Below are 14,702 nucleotides of genomic sequence, written 5' to 3'. Positions count from 1 at the left end.
GGAAAGATTAGTTGGTTTAAAAAATTTTGATATTAATTTAATTTAATATTTAATAGCAGAGCTATTTTTTTTATAGAAGGGGAATTAATATTAAAGTGTGATCTAGCAGTAGAAAATTTATAATATTAGAGTCCGAGGTATTATTCTCTAATTTTAAACGACCTCTATCTTTATATAACATTTTTCACTCGATTATATTGGATTGGCAACTAAGTGATTGCGGATTTTGCCCATGCCACCTAATGACAAAATCCGCAATCACTTAGTTGCCAAATCAATAGAATTGGTATATTCCTCAGTACGAATTTCAGCTGTTAAACACTATTAGTTTTGTGTAAGTACATACTTCGGAATAATCCTCCATTGCATCTCTGACAGAGATTTATCTCGTTTCATTGATCTGTAATCTGTCCTATTATTTACTCACGTCACGCGTTGTGTAGAGTTTTTCTTCGATAGAACTGAGATCATCAGGCAATAGATTTACAATATTCAGTTGGACGTTGTACCCAGACTGAGATGGATCGAGTTTGGGCATTAAAATATTTTTGTTAATAAGAAAGATTACAAGAACATGTTCGAGAAAAGAGCGAATACTTTTTTTTTTTAGCAGCAATATGATATTTTTTATACATACCAAGAATGAAAAAATAAGGAAGAATGAAAATGTTATTATTAATAGAAAAACGATAAAATCAAATAAAAAGGAGGAATAAAGATATTATTATATAACAGATAGTACTGTAATAGTATTTAAAAAAGATATTAGTAACGAAGAGAATAATAGCATTATCAAACACTGTTATATTTACAGTTTCAGTGACTAATTTTATTGTAGTTTAGTCATTTCCTAAGTACAAGTAACGGGAATAATTTGCAACTTTGGCGAACGAATAGTTATTATAGTTTCATTCGAATAATTTCAAGATCAAAAGTGTCGTAAACCTTGTGTATATTTGCAAATCGAATTTTCATTCAAATTAGACACCATTAAATCCAATGTCGATTTTTATGGTTGTAGCTAAACATTACAAATATGTAAACGTATATATATATACTAAAATAACGGTATCTTAGAAAATCTATTTTAGTGCTTGTCGTTTGATCTATACTAGATAAAAATTTAGTTCCCGGTCGATGAATAATTTCAAGACTATAAATACTTTGTTAGATAATGAAGATAAAGGCTTATGTCAAAGCTATACACCAAGCTAATTCATTTAATTAATCAATGCAGCCAATTGATCAAATAATTGATCAATTTATAAAATGTCTGCGGATCACCTGTTGATTAGAAAAATATTTTCATTCTTCATTCATGAGATGCATCTGAGATATCTATATTTTTTAATGTTTACAATTGTATGTATTATTTAGTATCACACTAGTGCGATTGATTTTGACGTTCATGAATGTTTAAAAATATTTTATATGTTCAATGTTATCGCGTTTCATCGCAATTTTAATTTCATTCCAATTTCTTGTTCAAACAGCCATATAAAATTATTTTCCTTCAGTTAGATTAAAGTGTTTGATACCTATATTTTCCTTTACCTTGAGAATTTTATACAGGATAATAAATTATATAATCATAAAAGAATGTAATATACTGCAATTTCCATTAAAAATTGTTACCTCTTAGCAACAGGCGTAAAAAAAGCGACTATAGAATAGCGAAGCATTTTGATGAATAAATTATCAATAAAATGTTTAATAAATATTACTAGCACGGTATGGTACGATGTAAGAGAAAATTGATTCCAAATTTTCCAACCCAGCATATTCATCAGAAGATTGATTTAGTTCAATGATTTAATTCAGTTTGATAAATCGATAATATGTACTATAGTTATTTATTATCTGAATAAAATTTCCGGATGAAGGAGAATAATTAAATAAAGTATTATATACGAATTAGTATCCAGATAATCGAAAGTTTGATGAATTTAAAATTAACATCGTGGACATAATTCCCGATTATATATTTCTATCATACATTTTAAAAATTATGGATCTGATATAGATTACCATAAATTATTCTGAATCATATTATTTCGATAAATATTGATGCTAGAAGTTTTCGACTATTTCATTTTCAGCCAAAGCGTAACCCTAAGGAGAATGTGTATATCAGACACTTTCAAGGTAGAATAGGCTCTAAATAGAATGTGGCTCAAAGTAGAGAAGATAGTTATACTCATGAAATACTCTATAGTTTTGAACCCAATTATAAATACAAAATAAATTCATTCGCATTCTGTATAATAAAATATTAAAAATTTCAATTACGAATAATGACAGTCAAAGTACTTAATTAAAAAAAAGCATTTAGACATTCATTGTTTTAATACGTCAAAGGGACAATGTAAATCAAAATTTAATCACCGTTGTAATTATGCAAAATCAAATTTCATTGGATCATATCAATATAAAGATTTGTACAAAAATGCGAATTTACATATTTCGCTGTATTTTAAAAATTGCGTTATACAAGAGTTCCCGTTTTGAATGTTCCATCGTTAGGAAATTTCGAACAATTCAATACGTTTTTCTTGCAATGCAACACAACAGTTTATGATATGAAACGAAAAACAGAACACAAATAAATCAAACGAAAAATTGTCTTTGTAATTGGCGTGAAAAAGCATTTCAAAAAATGAATCTATGCTCTGTTGGTGTATACTGTTCAGAAATAATTCTATATGATTGTTCAGAGCTAATAATTTTAGTATGAAAAAACTGAACAGACAGTAATTAAAATTTCATGTTTTCGCCTGGGGCGTCATATTATACTTTAATATTGTTATATTTATTATATTTGTATTAAAGGTATTATATTTTTTAAATAGCTGTATAAAGATATGTCTGCAATTCTTTCGAAAGAATGTAAATTTTGTTATATTTTAAGAATTTTAAATTAATTCTTTCAAATGAATCAGTTTTTGAAAAACTAACTGACAGTATTTAACAGCAATTTAATTGTTGCTTGCAATTTAAATCTCGAATAAAAGGATAGCGTTATGATACTCTAACATCCTGTAGAAATTTTGTTCTATATGGATTAAGTTATCTAATTTAATTCACATAAGTGGGATATTTCAATGTAATCACGTTGGAAGAAAGTAACTTTGAAAATCTTCGTGTTAAAACTTATTATGAAAATAATTGCAGGATTTGTAACGATAGGCAGAATAATCCAATGTTTAAATCGTATTTATTGAGAGAGAGAAAGGTATAGGTTTCATATCCGAAAGTACTCAAATTTTTTACTGAGTATAGTAGGTGACTTATAATATTTTGCAAAATAATCTCTATATGGAGATTTCAATTGCTTCAGAATCAAACAAATATGAATTTAGAGTACGTTTCAAAAAGTGATCCAACTTTGATTGATTTTGAGTTGGTTTTTGATCTACTCTATTCAAATTACTAGCAGGTGTAGCTACTTCCTTATTACTGCAATCTTTCCAATTGCAATTATATAAAATAATCACTGCGATTCTTTCAGACGTTGCTATGCGCAAATTGAAATTCACGAGTCTAATATACAGCGCGATGAGAAAATCAATTCCCACGATTTCTCAAATAGTTCCAATAGTCGGACAAAAAAATGTTTCGAAAAAAAGTTAATCAGTATTCAATCGGCTGGAAATTGCAATGCTATGAATTTCAAAGAAGATTTTGCTTCGATAAAAAGTCAAGGTCATCGCTATTTTTTTAAATCGAATAATACATTCTTTTATACACCATTCGATGCACTTTTTAATTCTGCAAAAAAGTATGAAGGTACTTGAGTCGAAAAATGATTAGTTAAAAAGATATTTTAACTTTAACGTTGTAAAATTTATCCTATGAAAGACAAGTAAAATATAAAACCAAAAATTACTGTCATCTTTCTTTGTCTTCTATACCATAAGTTTCACAATATCAAAGTCAAAATATCCTTTAAACTAGTCATTTTTCCGATTAAGTATCTCAATATCTTTTCGCAGAGAATTAAAACAATGCTCCAAATGTTGTATAAAAAATGTATTGTTTCATTTTAAAAAATAGAGGTAACCTCGATTTTCCATGGAAGTAAAACATTGTTCGAAACTCCTAGTATTGCAGTTTGCAGTCGATTGGAAGCTGATTAACTTTCGTTCCATACATTTTCCTGTCCGACTGTCGGAAGTGTTTGAAAAATCGTGAGGATTGATTTTCGCTCCATTCTACATAGACCGTGGATTTTGATGCATTTACGGAAGATTTAAGCTGGCAATAGCATAGAAAATACATATAAGATGCAAGAATATATAAAATATACAAAATAACAGTATTCGTTGGAATATTTAAATTCGTTGCGGTAAACAAATCTTCGCTATACGTCCTACTACCTTGGCTGTATTTATGAAAATATTCATACGTATAAATATCCACCGTCTACTAACGTTTTCCATATATTCGTACGACGTAACGTCGATTTAACGCCGTAAAGGAATAAATTACACAAACTTACCATCGTTGTTCATATTTTTGTCATCCTGGCTTGAGACATGAACATTGCTAAGCCTGTTTTCTAGTTCAGCAGTCTGATCAAAATCGTTGTTGTTGCTTCGAAATGGATCTTCGAAGGCAGCATTGCTGTATCCGGTTAACCGGACTTGCTTTCCAGTTTCGAGGTCGTACTCTTGGACGCTATACCTGGACATGTTTGCGAGTAGTTTTTCTATGCTGAAGAGAGTTCGCCAATTTTATGATTTCTCCGTCAGATATCGATGTATAAGGGAAGCTGAATTGCACGAGTGGTGCTCAAAGACACTCCATTGTTGAGTTCGTACGTGTGGCGACCCTAAAAAATAAAAACACCTAATTAATTCATGGCCCTTGTCGTCGTACCGTTAGATTTTCTTTTTGTTCGCTTTCTAAGATCGCTTTTTCTTGTCGGTTCTTTGCATTGTTTTTTGCACATTTTGCCGAGTTGAATTTCGTCGTACACGATGGATTCAAGGATATCTATTTTCACACCGCATCGCCTTTTTCCTTTGTCTCATGTATCTTTATTTTCGTTCCTCTGGATCCTTTTTGCGTTTTTTAATCGATTGTTTCTCGAAACTAAACGAAGGAGTAGAATAGCTTTCGATATTTCTGTTTCGTTTCAATTATTAAGAGAATTTCGCTCGAAGCGATAATAAATGGAATAATTACAATTACTACAGTTAACATAATAAAGTTTCTTTTATTACTATATGATGATAAAAGTGATGCACTGTGTACGGTCGTATACATTTGATTTTACAGAATACCATCTAATTCTTTCTTTAAATTTATTGTAACGAAGAAATTATGATATTTATTTTATACTGGGAATTTTTAGTTCGTTCCAATGGTTCGATACGCGATATTAATATTCTGACTTTTTGAAATACTTGGACGTCTTAATTTAATAAAATAATTAAATTAGTTGTTAATTGATTTTTTCATTCAGCCAACAATTAATTAACAGAATTAGTGTTTTATTATACAAACACGAATAATTGAATCAGAGACTAGTCAGAGTTGGAGAAATTGTAAATGACTTGTACAAGGGATTATGATATTTTTATAGCAATTATAGCGATCATAATGCAAAGCTAAATGTAATCGGAAAAATAATTATGCCAGTGTATTTCTCAAGAGTGTAAAACATAAGCCGCGTAAAATTTCGCTGGCTCACAAACATTTCGTAACGTGTTTTACGAAAATCGATACAAATATAACTTTCGCAGTAACAATTCCATGAAGTATAGTATGCGCAATACAATTCTTTGTACGCATTTTTGCACACGATCAGTGATTTACTTTTTATCGAAAATCTAACATTTTTATCTACGGTTTGTTTCTCTTTTCTGGGTCAGTAATGACAAAATATTGCAATTTTAAACTCACGCTGCCAACAATTTTTAATTCTTCGTATAATTGTTAGATTGTGAATATTTATGCAAATTCATATCTTCACGAAGACAGTTAAGATGAAAACGACGGTTTGTTACAGTTATTAATTATTATAGCGATCACGAGCACTGTACCTTGAATACTTTATATATCTTTACAAGTCACGTGCATGTTATGTATTTTGGCATACTTAAATTTCCCATAAATGCATAGAAATCTATAGTCTAATAATTACATATTCAGCTTTGTATCTGATTGCGGAATTTGTCAATACCATCTAATGACAAAATCCGCAATTACTTAGTTGCCAACGCAATATGTTCAACTATCTTCAATTCCGTGTAACTTTACACAATTGCACAAAACGTACAAGCAAAATTAAAGGTAGAGTTAAGGCTATTACTATTACATTATCGAATTATTAGTTAAGCTAGCTTTATCAATCTTTTTAAACATTTTTTAATTGTTACCGCGATAAGCAATCTACTATTAATTCTTTTTGCAAGAAAAATATCTTTTCTTTTAATAAATGGAGAAAAAGAAATAAGATATTTTTCTTATAAAAAGAATTGATAGAAAATTGTTTTTTATAAGAATAATCATACATTGACTGATTATAAAACTGAACTGCTTGAACAGATTATATAACACCGTCCATTGTAATCTAGTGGCTATAAGAGCTTTGGCAGACAAAAATCATAATAACGTATAATATAAATAAATTCATACATAATGCTTCACCGTACAGTATCATGCAGGAGATGATGTCACTAGTAATTACATCAATAATTTACTTAAAACAGTAAAGAAAAAGAAAAAAAAAATGGGTAAGCTGCAGCTTGCACGAAATAATTAACTGTAAGCTACAGCTATATATTAATACTGAAAGAATACATAAATAAAATATAATCTAACAACGTAAACAAATTTCTACAGAAACTTGTAAAGAACGTAAATTGAACTGTATCAATGGTTACGCTTAATTAAAATCTTTCTACAGCATATTACGTTGCTATTATTTTATTTTTTGTGATACAATACTATAATATCATATTTATGTTAAGTCAGCAGTATCAATGTCAAAAGGATTTACCAACTATACTGATACGACATTATAAAGTTTCTCAAGTTTCGACTGGTATTTCATTCATCGAAGAATCGATTGATCAAAAAGCTATTTAAACACTAATTTTACCTTCGCTAACAAAATATGATGCGAAATAAAATAATGTTGCATAGGTATATACACGTGTTGGAGATATTATTATCGAAATCTTGAATCGTTTTCTTTTGACTTAACTCACCGACTTATTAGAAACGTAGAATTAAAGTTGAAAATAAAAAATTCAAATTAATAATACAAGGGTTACGCGTAACGTCGAACGAATTTAGCGCTACATCAGGCATATTCGAGTGATACTTGATCTACCAATATAATATTTTTGTAATTTCCATATGAAATAGTTAAAAAATAATGTGTAAATAACAGATAATACGTTTGCCATTCTGTAATTATTACAACTTCATATGTCGTATAGCTGATATATTGCATAACCGGTTATCGTAATAAATTGGTCTATCTGTTTCTTTTGATTAGCGTATCCTAAAAATGATACTTCTCGGAGAAACAATAGAAATGTGATGTCATTGTGAGAGAGATAAAATTAAAACGGGAAATTATCGATGCTCGATGCCGTTCGTCGTAATATGTACTTACTTGTATTAGCATAATTTAATGGCTCGACATTATGATTAATTATTCCTCATGCGAGTGATATTTGTCAACAATGTTCTATCTATTAAACGATTGGTTGAACAGAAGATTGACCGAAAAGAAAATAAAATTATATTCTCTAAGCTATAATTATTTCTAAAATCATACGTATTTATTATATTAATTATAATATATTATACTTAATAATTAAGATATATTAAAATAACTAGCAAATTTAATAAATAATTAAAAAGTAATATATCTTATAATTAAGATATACCAAGGATATATCAAATTCAATAATTTCTGAAATATTAGATTATCTTTAAAATATAAACTGGAGGTACCACAAATAAGGATAAAATCGTTGAAAAACAGTATTCGGTACGCATGAATAATTTTTATTAATTTTGATAATCAGTAACAAATGCCTAAGTTAGATAAGCAGAATTGTGTTTCACAGTCATCATTATTATCACTCATTATCATATTCTCAGTGAAGTATCAACTATCTCGTATCTTGTGTATTAGTACTTTGATCATTAGTCATTAGCTCCTTGGTATCGAAGGACAAAATATACCTTGCCACGTAATGTCTTTTATTATAAGCTTTGGGCGAAATATTTTTACAACTCAATGTTGTTTATACGGCGCTTTCTATTTATTAGGTTGTCCCAAAATGTCCTTCGCTATCTGCATGCAGCTGGTTTATCTAGCTATGTTGATACGAACATGAAACCTAATCTGTCAGATGTTGTGATCTTCATCTTCGATCGTCATCTAGTTGTCGTAGGACACGTTTCGTTTGTATTAAAACAAAAAATGTTGTGCATCTATTATTTTCTTCTAAAACGAAAGAAACTTTTAGGACAACCTAATATATGGATGTCGCTCATCGGTCACTGTATCCTGGAATTGTATATAATACCACGCTTTGTACCGTGTCATATAACAGAAAACTAAAATCATTTGCTTGTCGAAATAAAACATTTTCTTTATTTAACATTCCTAATCCCCGTGCGAGTTATTTCGTTCAAAGTATCATATGAAGAATATTGCGTCGCGGGATATCTTGTGCAAAGAATCGCATAAACGACATTCTGTTGCAAGATATCTCGTCCAGAACGTACCACAAAAGATATTGCGTGGCGAGATATTTCGTCTTTCGATATGAAGGGATTGAACGATTTCGATGGGCGGTTTTGTAAAAAAAATATCTTCGTATTCGGACCTATCGATTTCAACAGAATAATTATATTTACATGACCGTAAATGTTATGGTGTAAATGCGCAATGGCAGTACCAATAGCTGCGATTATTACATGTTCAGAATATTTGTATTGCAATCAACGCGCTTTTTATATCATCACAATCGGTTACAAATCGTAAGAAGATACGACTGACTCTTAACAATAAATTTGTTTATTTAAACAATAATTATTTGCATCACATGGGAAATTATTAGAATGAATGATAATCCCTTCTTCGTCTATTGCTTATTTGTACATCGTTGTACGAATTGAAAATATTTTAACGACACGCAGCGTCTTGAACAGCGGCAACGATATTAAATTTTGGATCAAAATAGATTTGCATCGTGAAACTACTCGAAGATTCTAGATCTTTCTAGATCGTTTCAGATCTTATTCAACGGTCGCATAGACACAGCTTTTTCTAAGTTGTTCTTTGCGTCAGGAATTTTTCGTCTTTTTTATGACGGCAAGATTCAAGTTTTGTAATTATAATTCTTATTCAGCATTTCTGATCGTATGCGCTACCACATAATCATAAAATTATGGTCACAGATGAAAAAAAAGAGAAGAAAACATGTGGCGGTTAGGTAGTTCTACTTCTTAACGAAGTTGCAACATTTACTCGCTTTTTCAGGGACAACTTTTAACATTTTAATAACAACAGTCTTTCATGATTACTATTTTATATGTTCATCGCGATTCTTGAAAAGAAAAGTCCAAGGTTGCGAATAACACTAATCAATATGCGAAACGATTCTTTATGTCTTTGAAACGGAATAGGAAGTTACGTATGCATACGTATTAAAATTTATTTTTATTTACTTATTGCTGTATCGTTATATTTTATCGTACTTTACTATTGCGTCTTTACGTATTCTATATACTGCATTGTAAGCAAATTATTTTCTTATAGCAATTGTTGTTTTTGTACGTTAGATTAAAGTATAAAATATAAAATGAGCTAATAAAAATATGCGAATAAAATAAAAATTGTTGCAATATTTGATTGTTTTCATTTTGCAAATATTGTTTTATTTAACAGTCGTGAAAGCACTTCTCAAGTAACTCGCAAGCTAATTTATTTCGGTCACACATAATCTGCTTTTGAAAAAATGATTTTGAAAATTTAATTGTCCCATGTTGACAGTTTCATATTTTGTCTAATAAATACAGGTATGTGTGATGACTTTGTACCAAGAACACGACGTTTCATTTAAATTATAATATATGCAGCATGAAATGACATTCTACTTCGCATCAAACATTCATATCCTACCTGTCTTAAAATTCCGTTATATCTAATAACTTTTCACAAAAACACACCTCTTCATTCGCATGACTAATGCAATTTTTTTAACACACGAAATATGTCATATATTGGATACGACTCTAAAGAACCACGAGTTATCAATATAAGCTTATCATATGCAACAAAACTTATGCAAATTTATATTTTCATACATGGAATATCAAATAAATGGGATCTAAATAGAAATCTGTTTCATCTACTAACAATAAATATCGTTAACAAGTACACACGCTACTTTACACATTTTCCATGTATTTTGCATCGTTGCGTCTTTAGATTTCTCATAAACGCATAAAAGTTTCCTCTTTATTATGTCAATCCCACTGAATGCAATTTCACTTTTTATGAAATGCGAACGAACTCGAGAGCGAGCCAGAAATGTTCTTTTTGCTTCAACTACAAGGTGATTTTACTACGCAGTCGTTTATAATCTTCTTCGTTGCATCTTAGAGGCAAACCTGATAAAAAGAAGTAGAAGAACGTAAGCAAAGAAGCTGTAGCTACTTCTTTATCCATAGAGCGAGGTTTCTCCGAACGATTTCAGACAGTCATCTGACATTGCCACGTATATACCGTATACATTTCTCACCTAAGAATATGAGTTTTCCTTTTTCTCCTTTTCTCATCGTATTGTTCCTTATAATTTATGCAGGCGGATATCTGATAAGTCGAGGCGGATATTTATTTAACATTGATTTTGATTTGCATTTTTCAATGGTCGTTTATTTCCTCTATAGTGAATAAGTATAGTATTTGAACATTATATTTACTCTAGCTAAATTTTATGTATATATTATGTCTTAATATAAAACATTTCGAAATTTAATTAGCACTATAACGAGGCACAACCGTCACAATTATATTGGTAAAATATAGAACCAATTAGAAAGTGTATATAAATGTTAAGAGATATTTACTGCGAACGTGTATATGTAGTAAAAAATTCATACACGTATAGCATGAACAACCATCTTAAGATCAAGCTATTCAACACGATCCCAATATTAAGACTTATTAATATAATGAATAATTGATGAATAATTTTATCACATTTGCGAGATACGTAGATACATACTTATAAATACTAAGTACGTGTATACTCGGGTCAAGCTTGAATGAGTGAAAAAGCTGGAATGTTCACGAAACGCGAGAACAAAGTGCAACGCGCTAATAAAGATACGATTGAAAAGCCGAAGAATCACAGATATATCGTCTGATCATCGTGAAAGTTTAAAATCTATACTATATTTATTTCCTTTTTATCCGTATACATATTTTCCACTGTTGCTCTAACGTGACATTTCCAGACATAAAAATGCCATTTCGTACCGTTTAGTTTCGCGTGTGAACTGTAAATTGTTGGCTTACGATGATACGTACGATCCTCCGGTGGAATAAATGAACAGATTACGGAACGATTAGCTGACGTTACAGGAGCGTTTTTCCCATTAGATGATCACAGTTTTAGCACAAGGGGACGCTCATTCATATGAAACGATTTGATGCTTCAAGAATTGTGTCAACGTCGTAATTAGATACCGTTAGTGTTACTACTACGTGTATACTGCCTTGTGATCGAAGAGTTACGTTCGATCGATCGCATTCAACAGTATCGCGCACGAGTGCAATAATACTACGATCTACTCGAAGAAATATAGAATTCATTCGATCGAATAAATCAATGGTCATTAGATGGTAATTAGACGCGATAAGTTTTAAACGACATCGATCGCAGACGTTTATTCAGACCTTTTTTTTTCTTTTTGTACGATGTGAGGAGACGATAAACCGGAATACATTTTTAATCGCATGTATCTGGTTATTTCATGATCAATTTTGTTTCTTGTACGCCCTTGGAATTTTCATGACAAAGTTGATATTTTGCAGTTAGCAATTAGAAGAATTGTAAGTATGTAGTAATAATACAAAAGTGATCGATATTAATGAAATGGAAAGGGATTCTGTTTTGTTATGTCAGCGATCGTTTACAGATAATGATAATTGGAAATTATTACGTCATTTATTCTATTCTTTAGACTTAACATCGCTAGATTTTCACTTGTTTCGGCCATTGTTAAAGTAGTGTAAAGGATAAGCTTAAGACAATTCATCAATTCAAGACAATTCATCATTTTATAACATTGACCGATCAATTGTCAATATTTCAACAATTTTTCAAGAAAGAAATTAAAAGATTATGATAAATTGAAACACAGTTCTAGAAAACAACTGTTAATGTTATCCATGTCTTTATGTTTTTTAAATTTTGTTCTAATTATCATAATCCAATTCCAAATTGAAGTCAGTCCAATCATTTGTCAAAATCTTAACAATTTTCCAAGGAAGAAAAATTACAACATTATCAGAAAATGTATTATAGTTCTAGGAAACAACATACGAGTAATTACTGATTAAATTTTTGTAAAATCACGAAAGTGATACTTATATTACGTGTCTGTATTTCTTAAATAATATTCTATTTATCTTCTATTTATTTTTTATTATTAACTTTATTATTATATTACTATTTATAATGGCATCAAACATTATATTCATAGCAATTATCTAGTAATTCTCAATTTCCATACAAGACTGATATCAGCAAAAAAGATCTCTTTTATCATAACTAAATGAAATAGTACCAAGTCATATATTAACAAGTACAATAAATTCTATTTTTAATATTTTATGTAATTACATATGTAAAGATGAGTTTCTTCACTGAATAAATTGAGGAGTCTACATTACAGTTATATCATAATTCCTCTGTTAAAATAAGTGATTCTATTGGGTTGACAACCAAGTGCTTACGATTCTTGTCAATACCATCTAGCGATAAAATCCGCAATCACTTAGTTGTCAACTCAATATTATGTAAAATCTTGACAATTATTTCTTGTTACTGTCTCGCTAATTTAAGTGAATTTTCTAAAACAAAATGAGCTTAGTTTAAATTCAGTCTGCATTCTTAATAATTAACATACGGTGGAGTATTAAAAAAAATCGCGCGGTCTCTACACAAGTGCTTTAAATCACAAATGGAGATTTTCTATAAATATTTTACAAGATATGGTTCGTCGCAAAAATCTTATTGCAATATTAAGGCACTGAAGACAGTAACACATCTTAGGAATCATATGTGTAGCGACAGGTGAATGGCCGAGGATTTCTTGTACCATAATTTACCAACTATGTAACACTTAATAGTAGACAAACACAGTTGACAAACAATAGTTGACAAATTACAAGTTATAAGTTATAGTTTTCTGTTGCTCAAGCAGTTCTCATAATTTTACAGTTTTACGTCAATCAGGAGTTGATTTCTAACTTGTAAAATTTACTCGTAGAATTTCACTTGTTTTATTGGCGTTGTTGTACGTAGAAAAAATTTGGTAATATGTAACGCGTGAGTTATGACGTTCTATTAACAATATTAGTTCATTTGTTTAAGAAAATATGTGTAATCATAAAGTTGCATCCTTTAAGTACTTTGGTGCAGTGACATATGGATTACGGATACTTATGCATTTGTGAGAAACTTAAAGATACAATAATTCATAGAATGCACATAATATGAAAAGGTATGTAAAATACTCAGAGTATAATATAATATTTGATAGATGAACAATTCTTTTTCCTACAACCTATTTTTTATCTGTGTTTTGCACATAAATATCCACAGTCTAGCAATAGGAATAAAGATATGAATACCTCGTGGACAAAAAAATATTAAAAGATTTAGTTATTAAATATTAAAACATTTTATCGTCAAACATAAAAAGTATATGTGTCTTTGTTTTAGTTTCCTTGTTACATAAAATTACTTTTATTACGAATAAAATTTGTATCACTATATACACTATTATAGCGAATACTATTGTGTCAATACCAATCACACGCTCCGCGAAACTGTAATTGTCCATCGAACCTTGAGAACCTCGTGGGGCATCGACACACATTTCTTTCGTACGCACACAATAAACCACGCACCAGAGGTGATAATTTCGTGAAAGTGTTAAATAATTCATCTATTATTGCTCAAAGTACGAATTGGCTTTCTAAATGGACAAACAGTTTCCTAACCAGTTTAGCGATGAGTAACTCGATTTAATTACGTGCTGCACACATCCTGCATGTAAATGTGTTCATTATTGTGGGCTACGATTTTGGTCGATGAACGAAAGATAGTACATATGTATCTCGTTTCTTCTTGTTTTTGATGCGCGCGTTATCAAGACTTGTTTCTTACAAGGCACAGAAAATATTTTCTAGCTACTTTCTTACTATTTTTCGTCAACTGCATCCAGTCTTACTGCATTCCTTCGATTATTTTCAACCTAATAGTATTTTTTTAACGTCAAAAAATATCACAAGATTGAGCAAATTATGAAAGGATTGTTATTAGTATGCTCAATTTCTCATTTTAAGTTTCTCATTCTATGTTAAAAACTTTCTTAGAACACTAAAAGTTTTTTTGTTTGTTGAGATAAGAACAGAATTGATATACCAAGAC

At 30.0% G+C, this 14,702-nt stretch overlaps 1 protein-coding gene across 3 annotated transcripts in view; it reads right to left on the bottom strand.

Moving 5' to 3' along the window:
- LOC117208987 (sodium-independent sulfate anion transporter-like) overlaps positions 1-14,702 on the bottom strand; it is a 37,166-nt gene that overhangs the window by 16,195 nt on the left and 6,269 nt on the right. For 2 of the 3 annotated variants that reach the window (XM_033450539.1, XM_033450538.1), the window contains exon 2: positions 4,499-4,831. In XM_033450539.1, coding sequence (XP_033306430.1) covers positions 4,499-4,691 — 193 coding nt within the window. In that variant the 5' untranslated portion in view covers positions 4,692-4,831. Of the gene's footprint in view, positions 1-4,498; positions 4,832-10,156; positions 10,176-14,702 lie in introns of those variants that run through there. The other variant, XM_033450540.1, reaches the window with a different exon arrangement.

The sequence above is a fragment of the Bombus bifarius genome, unplaced genomic scaffold, assembly GCF_011952205.1.
Source record: "Bombus bifarius isolate JDL3187 unplaced genomic scaffold, Bbif_JDL3187 scf7180000008165, whole genome shotgun sequence".
Classification (NCBI taxonomy): domain Eukaryota; kingdom Metazoa; phylum Arthropoda; class Insecta; order Hymenoptera; family Apidae; genus Bombus; species Bombus bifarius.
This window is presented reverse-complemented; position numbering and strand designations above follow the sequence as displayed.